The sequence below is a fragment of the Musca autumnalis genome, unplaced genomic scaffold, assembly GCF_047663935.1.
Source record: "Musca autumnalis isolate F117 unplaced genomic scaffold, ASM4766393v1 scaffold_1, whole genome shotgun sequence".
NCBI lineage: Eukaryota > Metazoa > Arthropoda > Insecta > Diptera > Muscidae > Musca > Musca autumnalis.
Genome location: NW_027411644.1, coordinates 131222996 through 131241707, shown reverse-complemented (window position 1 = coordinate 131241707; position 18712 = coordinate 131222996). Strand labels below are relative to the sequence as shown.

At 32.5% G+C, this 18712-nt stretch overlaps 1 protein-coding gene across 3 annotated transcripts in view; it reads left to right on the top strand.

Moving 5' to 3' along the window:
• Snap25 (Synaptosomal-associated protein 25kDa) overlaps positions 1–18712 on the top strand; it is a 762009-nt gene that overhangs the window by 622331 nt on the left and 120966 nt on the right. For all 3 annotated transcript variants that reach the window (XM_073992812.1, XM_073992795.1, XM_073992804.1), the window contains exon 5: positions 8280–8397. In XM_073992812.1, the coding sequence (XP_073848913.1) occupies positions 8280–8397 (118 nt within the window). The remainder of the gene's footprint in view (positions 1–8279; positions 8398–18712) is intronic.

Sequence of the window (18712 nt, the reverse complement as noted above, 5' to 3'; positions counted from 1 at the left end):
TTCAGCAAGCGAAGAGGAAAAGAAAAAAATTGTATGAATTATTTTTTTCTTCTTAAAGTAATGGTGCTTTTTAGTAATTTAAAAGCCCAACACATTTTGTAATTGGAAGTTTTATAGTTGAATCAAAAAGGTGCATGGAAATATTTTTTTGGACAAAAAGAAATCGCATTTAATATTGGTAATAACATTAACACCATTTTCATTTTTTTTGGTTTATTTATTTATTGCTGTGGCCATTAGCTAACCATTTTCATATACATGCATATATAATATGGATTTACCTATTTATTACATTATATAACCATTTGCTTCCAGATGCCGATTTCTTGTTGATGATTTGAACTTTGAAGAGAATGTGTTTCATTTCACAACTAACGTGAAGCGTTCAATGAAGTTTCTATATTTATAACTAATAGATTATATTTGCATATCTTTCTAAAAGTGTGACACTATTTTTGTATTTAGAATTTTTTATGGTCCTATGCGTCTGTTGTTGCTTTTGTGTTTGGCATTTCTTAGAAAAGAAAAACCAGCACCTTTTATAAATGTGTGTTTGTGTCTGTTTTTTGTGGCTTTTGGTTTGTATATATATTTTACTAGCTACCCGGGCGCTTCGCCACCCCGACTAAGATGAAATTTATATATAATTAACATTAATTGTTAATGTTACCAGTTATTGTGAAAGTGAAGTCGTTTTTAATGTTGAATGAGTGAGGGTCACATTAACAAAGGTGTAAGACTTATACACTATTTGATTATAGAAAAAATCGCCATTTATGTCCACACCATATTACTATTTATAGATAGATATGTGAAGCCTCGGCTAATTTCTTTTCCACTATAACTACACGCGTTATACAATGATGACTTCTACTAACTTCATTTTCCTCCAATGAATCAGGAAATTCAATATTTAATTAATATTGGTTTATATTTTCCGAACATTTGCTAAAGTGCAACCTCAAATAACTTTAAATGATTTCATTGACCCCCTTTTCTCGACTTCATATATTATTTGTTATATGAATCTATTAGACGACCTTCGCAAGTTTGTGGATTTCCAACCCAATAATAAATTGGAAATATTGAATTTTTTCAATTTATTTATTTATTATTTCAATGTACCCACCTTATGAGTTGAAAGCCTTTCAAGCTTATAGTCGTTAAAATAGATGATATTTGGTATTAGCAGCTCAAAGAGGAGGGCTGCTCCCCCTGACCCCACCTCGCTTATTTTGTAAGAGATAACGTGTACATACTTCCTACTTATTGTGACAAAATTAGGACACTATATATGCTGCCATTCAATAGATATTCGCGTACAAAATTAAAATATGTACAGTGGCGGCCATATAATTAAGAACGACATCGTATTAAAAAGTATTTGACTTGCTACGTTCCAAATATTTGAATATTTATATGGAACAAAATTTGTAAATAAAGTACACGGTAAGCACTTTCAAATAAAGCCAAAACATGTTTTAATTCTCCCTCGTTTATACGAAAGAAACCACGATTTATTAAAATAGTCATAAATCGACCTGGTCACATAATTAAGAACGATATAAGTAAAGTTTACTTTAAGGTAATTTTCATACACAATATGTGAATATATCGTTATGTATTTTAGAAATCGGTTACTTTGATTCATTTTTAGTATCAAATGTCCTTCAATGGTACATATTATTGAGTCTAAGTTTGATAATTAGGGCATAACTAACGTTTTCAAAAATTTGCCCATAATTTGACGAATTTATTTTATTTTTGGGATCTAAACCCATAGTTTTGGCTTCCTCTCATTCCCTCGATGACGCTCTAAACGATACCCTGTGATTGTTGTTCCATAGTCGGGGGTTACTTACCCTTAAATTGGCTTTTATCCCACTTCTTTGAGTCCTTTACGAGGAAATTGTCTGGGAATTAGTTTCGTATGAGCCATTTCCAACTTATAAATCGGCAGGATTGTTGTCTGCGGATAGTAGACAGGAAATAAAAAAATAATTTCGTTTTGTACAAAAAATTGGCCTAACGGTACACCGAACAAAAATGAAAGGTTTAATATTTAGAAAGTGGGTGTGGTAGGCATAGTTATGTAAAACTTTTTAATCAATGAAGCTCATATTAATATCAAAACCAGTCAAATCAATAATTTTTATGGATGAAAATACTATTTTTGTATAAACTAATGTCTGATGTACATACACAAAATTATTGTGGAATTCGAGCATTCAAAACATTATGTTAATTAATGTTATATTCGGTGTGGAATTCTTCAAATTTTTGTATAGACGTTATATTATTGTTTCATTTCCTGTTTACCACCTTCAGACAAAAATCCTACCGCTTTATAAGGTTGAAATGGCTCTTACGAAACTATTTCCCAGACAATTCCCTCGTCAAGGACTCAAAGAAGTGGGATAAAGGCCAATTTAAGGGTAAGTAAGCGCCGACTATGGAACGACAATCACAGGGTATCGTTTAGAGCGTCATCGAGGGAATGAGAGGAAGCAAAAACTGTGGCTTTAGGTCCCAAAAATAAAATAAATTCGTCAAATTATGGGAAAACTTTTGAAAACGTTATGTATGCCCTAATTATCAAACTTAGAAGCAATAATATGTACCATTGAAAGACATTTGATACTAAAAATGAATTAAAGTAAACGATTTCTAAAATACATAACGATATATTCACATATTGTGTATGAAAATTACCTTAAAGTAACCTTTACTTATATCGTTCTTAATTATGTGGCCAGTAGGCCTATTCTGTAACTTTTAACAACTATCGATATTGTTTAAATTTCTTTTGTTATTGCAACAAAAACAAAACAAACAAATGAAATTGTTGTAAAATAAACAATGAGTAAAGTTGTTAAAAAGTTACAGAATAGGCCCCCAGGTCGATTTATGACTATTTTAATAAATCGTGGTTTCTTTCATATAAACGAGGGAGAATTAAAACATGTTTTGGCTTTATTTGAAAGTGCTTACCGTGTACTTTATTTACAAATTTATTACACACAGAAAAAAATGGCCTCTCTAACATATGTCCCAAAAATATTTTGCAGCAAACATATATTTGTTTGCAAGCAGTCCCAAACATAACAACGCCTTTCATAAAGCAAAAAAAAAATACTGCTTTTTCTGAGAGATTAAAAAAAGAACAAATTTTGCTGCTTTTTATTTATTAATTCTTTTAGTTTGTAATATTGTAACTTACCGTTTCTTCTAAAGATTTTCACTGTAGTTGTTATCGTCCTGTAAGCATAGCAGAACAATATGAATCATATGTACATACATACATAATGAGTAGACATCGGATTTTTGCATGTTTTTTATTTCTTATCCGATTGGACTCAAATTTTGGATCTAGGCGTTTTAAGGGTACATTTTTCGATATTTGGGGTCATATCAAAAATATGCAAAAAATATGCAAAATATATGCAAAAAATATGCAAAAAATATGCAAAATATGCGAAAAATATGCAAAATATGCAGAATATGCAAAAAAAATATGCAAAATATGCAAACAGTTTTTGGGCGAAAATCGTCATAAAAGTCGTAAAATTTACAATTAAAGTTGGAAAAATCATCAAAAAAAACTTTAAAGTGTCCTAAATTAAGACTGTTGGCCATTTAACGTCGATTTTTAGCAGATTATTATGTATTGATACCTCTTACGACCGTGTGGTGTAGGGTATATGATATTGTAATACTATTTTTTATTGTTAAACTATGCAAAAATATAAAATTTGATAAAACATCAATCATTTTATGTAATTTTATGTAAATTCAATATTTTCTTTGTCTTAATTTGTAGCTTTAGGCTGGTAGGCATATCTGTGGAACGGTTAAAGCTATTTGCCCGTATTATGCATTAACTTTAAGGCCACTCTGTTCATTTTATGTTCAAAAACTAAATGCGTAAGTATTACTGAATTCGACATAGAAAGCCAGTGTCCCGATTAACGTGACTACTTACGCCTTAGGGCGAAAATGGAGCCTATCTGGGTACAGCCGACTACTTAGTACAGCGAACTACTTGGTTGTAATCTGTGGTGAGCTCGACTCGGAGTTAATGTGACTTTTTTATGAATTTCGAACAGTTGTTCTCTTGTAAGTTTGGGTCGAATATTTCCGGAGAAGTTTCCATCTTCGCTTTGTCAAGATTTTTGTCGCCATTTGACTCTTTACGGTATTTTTCACTGTGGAATCAACCAATGCTAAGCCAACAAGTTCAGGACTAAGATGCCACAAGTGATTTATCATTTTGTTATTTCTTTTTCTGTCGATGTTTTCGTATTTCAATAGATTTTCAATGAGGTCTAGGTCTTTTTGTGACGCTAAACGCTTCATAGAATCTGAAGAACCATCTGTCCTGAAAATAATCAAGCGCGGCTTCCACAAGAACTCTTAACCATGAAATTGTCATTGCTGCTGGACCCCTGTAAATTGTCTTATAGGAACATTAGTCGTATCATTTTATCTACAGTAGAAGCTCTCGGAGAGAACCCCAACATATATAAGATCTTTAGAAGCTTTATCCGTTTATTCCAGAGAATAAACAGTGAAAAATACTCGCAACAGCTTCAAGGGAGGGTTAAGATACCCCAAAACAATGCTATTTGCGTGCACTGGCATGGAAAACTATTACCAGGTATTCCCAAAACAGTGCAGAAAGAACGGGTTTCTGTTCTGGTATGGGGGTAAAGAACAACTCCTGGGCGTCCCTGAAACTGACAGTAGCTCAGGGGAGAAACAAGACTAAGCAGTGTATGAATGCCTAGAATAATGGCGTTTTACCAGCTTTAGCAGATGTTAGGTCGAGAGCTTCTGTACCTGCGTACAGACTTATTAAAAGTATTGTTGAGAGGGATTTTTGACTGCAAGTTTGGCAGCACATCCGTACATCAACCAAACATATTCACGCGATTTCTATAAGAATAGTTTGCGATTGACAAATCCAAGTTCGATGTAGAAGAGAATGTTTTAAAACTACTTCCCAGCTGACTTCCCACGAACAAGAGGTCGTAGAAGCACTTTGTGTTTTCATCTTTCGAGCCTGGTTTAATGCGCCCAGAAAGTTTTTTTTATTTTGTTTATTTATTTTGTATTAAACGACAACACCTGAGTGTTATAAATGAGAGTGTGGGTTATTGATTTTACAAAACGTATAATGAACAAGATAATATTTATATAGATATAATATAGGATGTATTGGGTAAACATAAGCAATAGGTTGAAAACGATTAGAGACAATAGATTGAGTTTAATACAAGAAATTGTGAAAACGAAATTCAGAACTATTATTTAGGTCCAAAATAAGACCTAAACCGCTTTGAAGATTTATTGAAATACGAAACAAATATCAGATAAAGGAAATAACAAAATGGTAAATCATCTGTGGTATCTTAGTCCTGAACTTGTTGGCCTGGCATTTTTTGATCTGATAGTTCAAACCACCGTAAAGCAAGCAAAAGAAAATAGAAAAAACTACTTGGTGATGAACTCGACTCCTTGCTCTGCTATGTCGTTTACAAATTTCAAGTTGTTTACCATCCTTTACCCTTCCTGGTAATTGATGTTCTGTGGTCAAGTTGCAGGATCTTTTTCAAGAAATTCGGAGTTAATGCTTAATCTCTTGAACAACAAGTAAGTATCCCCTGTAATTACGTCTGGTGGACTTTTTCTGGGAATTTCGGCAGTTGTTCTTTTGTTAGTTTGGTTTACCCAGATGGCTCCAAAATCACATTATGTCAATCCCTTATATAAATTTAAATATGAACAAAATGTAAAACACATTTGTTTTCATTCCAAAAAATTGATAATATGGGAAGAAATAAAAAATAATAAAAAATAAGTTACAATGTTTTATTTATAAAAGCACTTAAAACTAGAAAATATTTTTTAATAATAGATTCTCTCAAATAAAACGCTTGCCGTTTAATATTGCCACAATTTTTAATTCAAATGCAAGCGTTTTATTTGAGAGATTTCATCATTAAAAATTATTTTCTAGTTTTAAGAGCATTTATAAATAAAACACTGTAACTTATTTTGTTAAACATTTTTTATTTTTAACTTTTCAGCATTTAATTTCTTTGGCCACTGAGAACCTCGTAACAAAATTATCGACAATTTAGGCCGAAATGTAGATAAAAATTAAAATACTTGAAATCGTGTTATACCGTTATATAGAGGCTATAGCAAAACCTTGGCCTGAGTCCAACATTTTTGGTGAGGAAGTTTCTGTACCATTGGGAACCCCAATTGCCAAGTTATAGCCAATTCGGCCTAAAAATTAAAACAGGATCCTTAAAATACTTTAAATCGGGTGGTACCGCTATATAGGGGCTCTAAGAAACAATGGATCAATATTGGTTTTGGTTTCATATTCATGTATTGTCATCCAAGTCTGAGAAGTGTGCAACGTTTTAGTTCGATTGGTCAACTACAACTGTGTGGAAAATAAGTTACTAGATTTGAACTAAACAGACAAGTTAAATAAAAGACTGTAAAAAGGTTTTTTTTACAATATACTCCATTTTCACCCTAAGGCGTGTTCAGGACATTGACTTTATTATCTTAAATTCAGTACTACTTAGGTATTTTGTTGTTCGACAAGAAATATCAAGAAAAGTATGGCATTTAATTTAATGCATAACACGGGTAAATAGCTTTTACCGTTTCATAGATATGGGTCGCTGAAAAATTAAGATTTTCATAATTACGAGGCCCCAGTGGCATGTGTTAACATATTCCAATGGTCCTCAAACTTTAACAATCTTAAAATCTAACCAAACTAACAACTTTAGGGGTGTGCCGCATAAAAAATCCGACATCGATGTTTTCCCTTTGAGTTAAAAAATTAAGACAAAGAAAATATTGAATTTTACATAAAATATTTGACAATTTAACAAATGTTATATTTTTATGGTATTACAATATACATATAACGATATTTTTATATCCACTCTGTGGTAAGGGGTCTCAATAGCACAATAATCTGCTAAAAAAGCGACGTTAAATGGCCAATAATCCTAATTTAGGACACTTTGAAGTTGTTTTGATGATTTTTTCCAACTTTAATTGTCAATTTTACGACTTTTATGACGATTTTCGGCCAAAAACTGTTTGCATATTTTGCATATTTTTTGCATATTCTGCATATTTTTTGCATATTTTGCATATTTTTGCATATTTTGCATATTTTTTTGCATATTTTGTGCATATGCAAAATATGCAAATATGCAAAATAAATACAAAATATGACCCTGCCATTGAATTTAGATTTCTTTGAAACGAATTTTGGTCCAATCAGAACCTTCGTATCTTTATTATTAAAAAATATGCAAATATGCAAAATCCGATGTCTAATAATGAGTCTATCAGCGCTAGGTTGAGATATTAGATGTTGCCTTTATATTAAAGAAATTACAAATTTGTAGTTGCGAAGTATTTGACTATACGAACTTTTTTTGTTCGACACCAAAGGCACTGTAGTTGTTTGGTTTGTCGGTTTGTCAGTTAACTAACAACAATTGTTGCGACAGCGGTTGTTCTTGTGTGTGTGGTTTGTTGATAAAGTCTCAATGTTATCGTGAGACGATGGTGGAGGTTGTGTTGTGGTTTGTTGATACATTGTCAATGTGATGGTGAGACGATGAGACCGATGAAAATGTAGGAAATAACAGCCCAGCAAACCAATCGTAACGACATCGTAATGAAATCGGAACAATGCACATGCTCACAGCTCTTTATTATAAATCAGCATTCCGCAGCTGCGAGAGCCCTGTTGTTACTCTCTGTGACCAAAATCCTCTCCACCCATAAAAATATGTTCTAACATAAAAAATATGTTGGTACCCAAAAATATTAAATTAAGATATGTTACAAAATGTTGCAAACATATATTTGTTTGGACAAACAAATTATGTTTGGATCCAAACAAATATTTGTTTGCAATTAGTCCCAAACAAATATTTGTTTGAATCCAAACATATTTCTAATATATATTTTTCTGCGTGTATGAATTTAGGAAAATACGGTGTTCTAACGATTTTTTCGATTTAAATTTACCTTTTTTGTTCTACCATTACGGTGCTCTTGAAACAAATTTAAATGAAAGGTGTTTAAACCTGAAAGAGTTTATAGATGAGCAAATTTATTTAAATAGCGCTACGATGGTTTTGTTTTTTTGTTTTATTTTTCTCATCTACCTAACAAAAACAAAAACTAATAATAATAAAAATAATGTTTAATGTTCTTTTTCCTTTTAGAACAATTGGACAGAATTGAAGAGGGCATGGATCAGATAAATGCTGACATGAGAGAAGCGGAAAAAAATTTGAGTGGAATGGAGAAATGTTGCGGTATTTGTGTCCTACCTTGTAACAAGTAAGTTAAATGTTATACATGTGTCTTACGTTTTGAAATAATAATTACACTTACCCGATGATGTACATCTATATACATATGTCTTAAAATTTTCCATTGAATTTGCGGAGGTGCGTGAAATGGTTACGTTTCGAAAATTACTTCTGGAAGGGTACGAAATATTAAGAAAAGTCGTTCTTACATGTATATTTCTTTTAGGGATAACATATTCTGAGTCGATTTAAGCGTGTTGGTCCGTCCATGTATTTTTATGATCAAATTTTAGGTCGCATTTATTGTCCGACTCAGCTGAATGTTGGGGAAGATATTTTTTTTTTTTTTGGCATGGGAAGAAATCTATTACTTTTGGTGAAAATCGGTTCAGATTTGGATATAGCTCCCACCCAGGAAAAAAGTAATTATCATGTAATGTCTTAATTCTTTAAATTTTGGCAGAAGTAACTACTGACAAATTTACCGTAAAAGACATAATTTTTACATGGGGATGTCATTCGAGTTGTGTCGTTCGTGAACGACCCGGCTCATATGAATGACTCCGTGAAAAGAACGAACGGATCCGTATCCAGCTCATTCGTTTATATCGTTCGTTTAGATCACTATGCCATTCTGCATCAGTAGAAACAAAAACTACCACCATTAGCTTTGTACATAAACAAGCAACACAAATACATTGGGTTGCAGAGTTGTGTCGTTCATGAACGAACTTTTTCAAAAGAACGAACGGAGCCATATTGAGCACATTCTTTTACACCGTTCTTTTAGATTATGTTATTCATCTCATCTCGTTCAGTTGGCTCCTCTCGTTCTTTTTGCTTCACTCGTTCTTATAACTCTTGTTTTTCTAGTTTATTAAGTTGAACGAGTGTTAACTTTCGTTCTATCTCCCTATTACGAGGAAAACATTTAGTTTCTTTCTTGTTAACATCACTACGCGTTAATGAATTAACAAAACAAATATCTTGCGTGTTGAGTGTAGTGTTTTTTAATTTATACCTAGTATAAATTCAAAATATATGGACATTATATTAAAAAAAAATTGAATGGAAATAGGATATAAGAATACTTTTTGTCTATCTTTAAGACTGATAAAACGACTATTGATGCAGAGAACGAACGATAGCCACATAAAAATGATAGACTGAAATGTTTTATTGAACGAAAAAGAGCCAAAGAACGAAGTGGAGGATCCGAATCTTTTTGGTGAACGGAATGAAAGAGATCGATCCGCTCAACGAACGAGATTGCCCAACACTAGATGTCATAGGAAGGAAGTACTTCCTAAAATATGTTTTTAAGTACATATGTATTTCACCACATATCGCCAGTCGAACAAAAACAGAAAACATAAGTTTCATTTTTAGAACAATTGAGGTGAATTCGTGTTCAAATTCAACATACCATGTTTTTCATATTTTTCTTTTTTATTTTGCTCGCTGCTGGTTTTGAGCACACTAACTTCTGATTTGTAGCCAAACACACTACGCCACTCGTTGTTTAAACGCATGCATGTATATCAACATTTCTTTGTAATTTTGTTAACAAAATACTCCAATGCCGACGGTGAGCTTTGAACACACAACCCTAGGATTTGTAGTCGGACACACAAGCCCTGTGCCACCGTACTCAATACTTAGTATCTACTTTGTAATGAGTGAAGTAAGAGTTATGTGTAAGCCATTAAATATGAACTGCCTGATAATGTGGAGTGTAATGAACCCTCATTACTCGGTAGTGCATGAAGTAATGACATGTGCCTACCAAATTTTATCGGAGCATATACATTTTCGCAAGATTTTAGATATTTCATGCAATTGATGGTATTCGAATTACGCTATATATGTCCACTTTTGATGAAATTTGAAACTTGTGACGGAATTGGGTCTAAAAATGAGTTTGCCAAATTATGTTGAAATTGATTCAGATTTGGATATAGCTTCCGAACATATGGAACGATCATATAGTCGTCCGATTTCATGTATTTGATGCACAAATTACGCTATGTACATATGCCCAATTTTTACCAAATTTCCATATATCTGGCAGTTGCTAAATTAATTACGCTCGAGGTATTGTTTTTGATTAATATATTTATGTATTTAATAATCAATATTTCACTATTTTCATGAATTGCATCATCAGGATGATCTACAAATAATAAATAAATACAATTTTATTGCTTTACTACAGAAGTTAAAACACAAACTTCAATAAAATTTATTCTTAAATAAATATAAAAATCAAAAAACATGACCTCGAGCTTAATTAGTTTATCAACTGCCAAAAACTGCTAAAAACTCCAAATAAAATACACAATTTGCATATATCTCTATATATATTTTTCTCCTGTTTTTATATAAATGATACACCAAACGCGCTATGTCTGTTTAAGTTTGAAAATTTGGAAATTTTGTGTGAAATCCGTAGCGTATGATATAGTCGGCTCCGCCAGACTTTTCTTACTGGTTGTAACTTATGTTTGCCCGTTCTATATATATATATATATATATATATATATATATATATATATATATATACTAGCAAAATGCCCGCTACTTCGTATGCGGAAAGCATATAAAAAAACAAATAAACAATATATAATATGGAAATGACAAACACTGAAAATTTGGTCGCACTAATACCAATTTTAATCAATATTTATTTTTATCTTAGTACTGTACGTACCCTTTAAGTTCGATTTTCAAAAAGATCAGCCGTATCTCACCCTTACACATTAACAGCGAGATCAACGTTGCACACCAATACACACCCTAACTCCAAAAAATAAAAATTCCAGCACTGTCCCTACACCCAAAAACAAATTGAGTACCATTAAATAATTTTCGTATACTTATGGTACGTATTTCGACGATATATCTCATCCATACACAGACATTAATACAAAATAATTACAGTAAATTCCATAATAATTACAGTATTTCCAAATCTCAAGATTCCAGCTGTATCCGTTCGTCCAATTCCAAATTGTACCAAACTTAGTATCAAGTCAAACTCTTCGTATCCATAAGTAAGATTTTCCAAAACTACCTCAATCCTTCACTTTAGTAGTAATCTTACTTCCAAATTTCAGGATTCAAACTCTATCCGTTAAACCAAATTAATATTGTACAAAATTTAGAACAATTTAGAATTGTCGTACCAATTTTCAAAACTTCCTCAATGCAACAGGGCTACAATAATCATACTTTCAAATTGCAGGATTCCACCGCTATCCGTTCACCTACATACAAATTGTATTAAATTTAGTACCATAAGTTTGCTTTTTCAAAACAACCTGAATCCTACTCTTCGACTGTAATCGTAATTCCAAATTTCAGGATTCCAGCTCTATTAATTCACCAGAATCCAAAGTGTATCAAATTTAGTACCATTTCATTCCCAAACAAAATTTTCAGGATTCCAGGTCTACACGTTCACCCAAATCTATATTGTCCCATATTTAGTACTTCTCGTACCCATACGTACGACTTTTCAAAATTTCCTCAATACTACACTCCTACAGTAATCTTAATTCCAACACTATCCGTTTACTAAAATTCAAATTGTACCAAATTTAGTGGTTTTCGTACCCATAAGTACGAATTTCCAAACTACCTCAATTCTACTGTCCGGCAGTAATCTTAGTTCCGTTCATCCAAATCCAAATTGTACCAAATTTAGTACCATTTAGTACTTTTCGTACCCAAAGGTACGAATTTCCAAAACTATCTCAATCCCACACCCCTACAGTAATCTTAATTCAAAACTTTAGGATTCCATCTCTATCCGTTCACCCAAATCCAAATTTATTACTGCTCGTAATCATAAAAACGAACTTCCAAAACCATATCCTTATTTCAACGCCATTTCCCAACCTTGATTCCCATACCAAATTTGAAGCTTCTAGCTTTATCCATTAAAAATATGCAATTGGTACCAAATTTAGAAACTTTTAGTACTTTTCGTACACTTATAGGTCGAGTTTCTAAATACCCTTTGGTACATCTGCCTAACTCTCCACCAATGACCACTCGTTCAAAATTTCAGAATTCTAGCTCTTCGCGTTTGCCTAATACAATGGATTCCATATTTAGTACACTTTAGCACTTTTCGTACCCATAAGTACGAATTTTCAAAACTTCCTCAATTCTACACCCACCAGTAATCTCAATTCCAAATTTCGAGATTCCAACTATATCCGTTCACCCAAATCCCCATTGTCCCAAATTTAGTACTTCTCATTAACATAAGTAAGAATTTCCAAAACTTCCCCAGTCCTACACTCCAACAGTAATATCAATTCCAAATTTCAGGAATCCAGCTCTATCCGTTCACCCAAATCCAAATTGTACTAAATTTAGTACCATTTAGTACTTTTCGTACACTCAAGTTTCCAAAAACCCTTTGGTGCATATTTCTTACTCTTCATCAGTGATCCTCAGTACAAATTTGAGGAATCAAACTCTATCCGTTCACCCAAATCGAAACTTTACCAAATTTAGTGCTATTTAGTATTTTTCGTACCCTATGTACGAATTTCCAAAACTTCCACAATACTAAACTCCACCAGTAATCTCAGTTCTAAATTTCGAGATTCCAGAGCTATCTGTTCACCCAAATACCCATTATACAAAATTTAGTTCCATTTAGTACTTTCAGTACACATAAGTACTAATTTCCAAAACCACCCTCATATCTCAATCCTACACTTCAACAGTAATATTAATTCCAAATTTCAGGTTTCCAGCTCTTTCCTTTCACCCAAATCTAAATTGTACTAAATTTAGTACCTTTTAGTACTATTCGTACACATAAATACGAATTTCCAAAATTTCCCCAATCCTATGCTCCAACAATAATCTCAATTTCAAATTTCAGGATTCGAGCTCTGTCCGTTCACTCGAATCCCTATTGTACCAAATTTAGTACTTTTCGAACACATAAGTGCGAATTTCCAAAACCACCCTCATATCTCAGTCCTACACTTCACAGTAATCTTAATTCCAAATTTCAGGTTTCCAGCTACATACATACGTTCACCCAAATCCAAATTGCACTAAATTTAGTACCATTTAGTACTTTTCGTACCCATAAGTACGAATTTTCAAAACTACCTCAATCCAACACCCCACCAGTAATCTCAATTCCAAATTTCGAGATTCCAGCTTTTATCCGTTCACCCAAATCCATATTGTATCAAATTTAGTACTTTTCATACACATAAGTACGAATTTCCAAAAGTTCTTCAATCCTACACTCCAACAGTAATCTCAATTCCAAATATCAGGATTCCAGCTCTATCCGTTCACCCAAATCCCTATTGTACCAAATTTAGTACTATTTATTACTTTTCGTACACATAAGTACTAATTTCCAAAACTACCCTCATATCTCAATCCTACACTTCAACAGTAATATTAATTCCAAATTTCAGGTTTCCAGCTCTATCCGTTCATTCAAATCCAAATTGTACTAAATTTAGTACCATTTAGTACTTTTCGTACCCATAAGTACGAATTTTCAAAACTACCTCAATCCTACACCCCACCTGTAATCTCAATTCCAAATATCGAGATTCCAGATATTATCCGTTCACCCAAATCCCCATTGTATCAAATTTAGTACCATTTAGTACTTTTCATACACATAAGCACGAATTTCCAAAACTATCCTCATATCTCAATCCTACACTACAACAGTAACCTTAATTCCAAATTTCAGGTTTCCAGCTTTTTACGTTCACCCAAATCTAAATTGTACTAAATTTAGTACCATTTAATACTTTTCGTACACATGATTGGTAATTTTCCAAACCATTTCCTTTTAGAAGCACCACTTCCCAACCTTGATTTCCATACCAAATTCCTATATTCCTGGGGCCTATTATTGATTTCATTAATTAGTTATCGATTTCTTTAAATTACAGATTTTGAAATTGAATAGTTATGACTGTACATCTCCATATACGATAAAATTCTTAACTGCAAATAAATAGTGGTAGTATGCACAATTTTATTGCACTTTCATTGATTTGCAAACATTTAGTTATTCACGACATCTGTTGCAATGGAAGATAACAAATGTCTTGTCTTTCTATTATTTAGTGGTTTACGGTAAAATAAGTGCGCCTAGAAGTAAACTACAAAATTTTAAATTATGTGTGATCGTTTACGGTATCATGAAGTTATAGCATTGTTAATTTGACACATGTCTTGCAGAGGGCCAACTAAGTGCATAAGTACGTAATAATAATGAAAAATAAGGATTTTTGTTGTTGTTATTTTTTGTGGTTCCAGGACGAATTTTCTAAAACCCGGCCTTATCTCGCACATTTGCATCAAGAGTGACCCACTGGTAAAATTTCAAGCTCCTAGCTTTAGCCGTTTTGGCTGGGCGTTGATGATGAGTCAGTCAGTCAGTCAGTCAGTCAATCACTTATCACCAAGCTCATTTATATATATAGATATTGTTTGCCCGTTCTATATATATATATATATATGGCAAATAACAAAATTCCTTTGCAATTCCATTTTAAAAAAATTAAAAAAATTTTTCGCGAGCACATCTACGATTTTTGGTATAGAGTTAAAGGAAAAAAATCTGGTTTCAAATCTGCTCGCGTTCACAAAATTGGCCGATGCGCGCAAAAGTTATAGCGGTTTTTATTCTCATATAAAGAAAAAATATTTTAAAATTTCTTATTTTTTGTATTGAGAAAATGTAAGCATATATCAGTAACAGCATTTGATATCCATCCGTAGATGCACCAAAATTTCCAAAATGTGTTTTTATTTTCGCGGAAAATCAATAAAATTAAAAAAATCTGGCAATAAATTCAAATTATACTAACTCAGAGTCCGTATAAACATCTAAAAACTAAATTAAAAATACGTACAGAAACTAGACAACGCGTAAAAAAATGTGAAACAAAAATTATAAACATTGGCTTTATAAATTGCATATTATAACAACAACAAAAGAGAAACAACTCATTGTTGGAAAATATTGTTGCAAATATATTTTTTGGTTTGTTTCGAAAAATTAGAAAAAAATATTTGAAAGTTATCCAACTATTTCGCTAAAATCTAATACATAAATTAGCACTTTTCGTACCCATAAGTACGAATTTTCAAAACTTCCTCAATTCTACACCCACCAGTAATCTCAATTCCAAATTTCGAGATTCCAACTATATCCGTTCACCCAAATCCCCATTGTCCCAAATTTAGTACTTCTCATTAACATAAGTAAGAATTTCCAAAACTTCCCCAGTCCTACACTCCAACAGTAATATCAATTCCAAATTTCAGGAATCCAGCTCTATCCGTTCACCCAAATCCAAATTGTACTAAATTTAGTACCATTTAGTACTTTTCGTACACTCAAGTTTCCAAAAACCCTTTGGTGCATATTTCTTACTCTTCATCAGTGATCCTCAGTACAAATTTGAGGAATCAAACTCTATCCGTTCACCCAAATCGAAACTTTACCAAATTTAGTGCTATTTAGTATTTTTCGTACCCTATGTACGAATTTCCAAAACTTCCACAATACTAAACTCCACCAGTAATCTCAGTTCTAAATTTCGAGATTCCAGAGCTATCTGTTCACCCAAATACCCATTATACAAAATTTAGTTCCATTTAGTACTTTCAGTACACATAAGTACTAATTTCCAAAACCACCCTCATATCTCAATCCTATACTTCAACAGTAATATTAATTCCAAATTTCAGGTTTCCAGCTCTTTCCTTTCACCCAAATCTAAATTGTACTAAATTTAGTACCTTTTAGTACTATTCGTACACATAAATACGAATTTCCAAAATATCCCCAATCCTATGCTCCAACAATAATCTCAATTTCAAATTTCAGGATTCGAGCTCTGTCCGTTCACTCGAATCCCTATTGTACCAAATTTAGTACTTTTCGAACACATAAGTGCGAATTTCCAAAACCACCCTCATATCTCAGTCCTACACTTCACAGTAATCTTAATTCCAAATTTCAGGTTTCCAGCTACATACATACGTTCACCCAAATCCAAATTGCACTAAATTTAGTACCATTTAGTACTTTTCGTACCCATAAGTACGAATTTTCAAAACTACCTCAATCCTACACCCCACCAGTAATCTCAATTCCAAATTTCGAGATTCCAGCTTTTATCCGTTCACCCAAATCCATATTGTATCAAATTTAGTACTTTTCATACACATAAGTACGAATTTCCAAAAGTTCTTCAATCCTACACTCCAACAGTAATCTCAATTCCAAATATCAGGATTCCAGCTCTATCCGTTCACCCAAATCCCTATTGTACCAAATTTAGTACTATTTATTACTTTTCGTACACATAAGTACTAATTTCCAAAACTACCCTCATATCTCAATCCTACACTTCAACAGTAATATTAATTCCAAATTTCAGGTTTCCAGCTCTATCCGTTCATTCAAATCCAAATTGTACTAAATTTAGTACCATTTAGTACTTTTCGTACCCATAAGTACGAATTTTCAAAACTACCTCAATCCTACACCCCACCTGTAATCTCAATTCCAAATATCGAGATTCCAGATATTATCCGTTCACCCAAATCCCCATTGTATCAAATTTAGTACCATTTAGTACTTTTCATACACATAAGCACGAATTTCCAAAACTATCCTCATATCTCAATCCTACACTACAACAGTAACCTTAATTCCAAATTTCAGGTTTCCAGCTTTTTACGTTCACCCAAATCTAAATTGTACTAAATTTAGTACCATTTAATACTTTTCGTACACATGATTGGTAATTTTCCAAACCATTTCCTTTTAGAAGCACCACTTCCCAACCTTGATTTCCATACCAAATTCCTATATTCCTGGGGCCTATTATTGATTTCATTAATTAGTTATCGATTTCTTTAAATTACAGATTTTGAAATTGAATAGTTATGACTGTACATCTCCATATACGATAAAATTCTTAACTGCAAATAAATAGTGGTAGTATGCACAATTTTATTGCACTTTCATTGATTTGCAAACATTTAGTTATTCACGACATCTGTTGCAATGGAAGATAACAAATGTCTTGTCTTTCTATTATTTAGTGGTTTACGGTAAAATAAGTGCGCCTAGAAGTAAACTACAAAATTTTAAATTATGTGTGATCGTTTACGGTATCATGAAGTTATAGCATTGTTAATTTGACACATGTCTTGCAGAGGGCCAACTAAGTGCATAAGTACGTAATAATAATGAAAAATAAGGATTTTTGTTGTTGTTATTTTTTGTGGTTCCAGGACGAATTTTCTAAAACCCGGCCTTATCTCGCACATTTGCATCAAGAGTGACCCACTGGTAAAATTTCAAGCTCCTAGCTTTAGCCGTTTTGGCTGGGCGTTGATGATGAGTCAGTCAGTCAGTCAGTCAGTCAATCACTTATCACCAAGCTCATTTATATATATAGATATTGTTTGCCCGTTCTATATATATATATATATATATATATATATATATATATATATATATATATATATACTAGCAAAATGCCCGCTACTTCGTATGCGGAAAGCATATAAAAAAACAAATAAACAATATATAATATGGAAATGACAAACACTGAAAATTTGGTCGCACTAATACCAATTTTAATCAATATTTATTTTTATCTTAGTACTGTACGTACCCTTTAAGTTCGATTTTCAAAAAGATCAGCCGTATCTCACCCTTACACATTAACAGCGAGATCAACGTTGCACACCAATACACACCCTAACTCCAAAAAATAAAAATTCCAGCACTGTCCCTACACCCAAAAACAAATTGAGTACCATTAAATAATTTTCGTATACTTATGGTACGTATTTCGACGATATATCTCATCCATACACAGACATTAATACAAAATAATTACAGTAAATTCCATAATAATTACAGTATTTCCAAATCTCAAGATTCCAGCTGTATCCGTTCGTCCAATTCCAAATTGTACCAAACTTAGTATCAAGTCAAACTCTTCGTATCCATAAGTAAGATTTTCCAAAACTACCTCAATCCTTCACTTTAGTAGTAATCTTACTTCCAAATTTCAGGATTCAAACTCTATCCGTTAAACCAAATTAATATTGTACAAAATTTAGAACAATTTAGAATTGTCGTACCAATTTTCAAAACTTCCTCAATGCAACAGGGCTACAATAATCATACTTTCAAATTGCAGGATTCCACCGCTATCCGTTCACCTACATACAAATTGTATTAAATTTAGTACCATAAGTTTGCTTTTTCAAAACAACCTGAATCCTACTCTTCGACTGTAATCGTA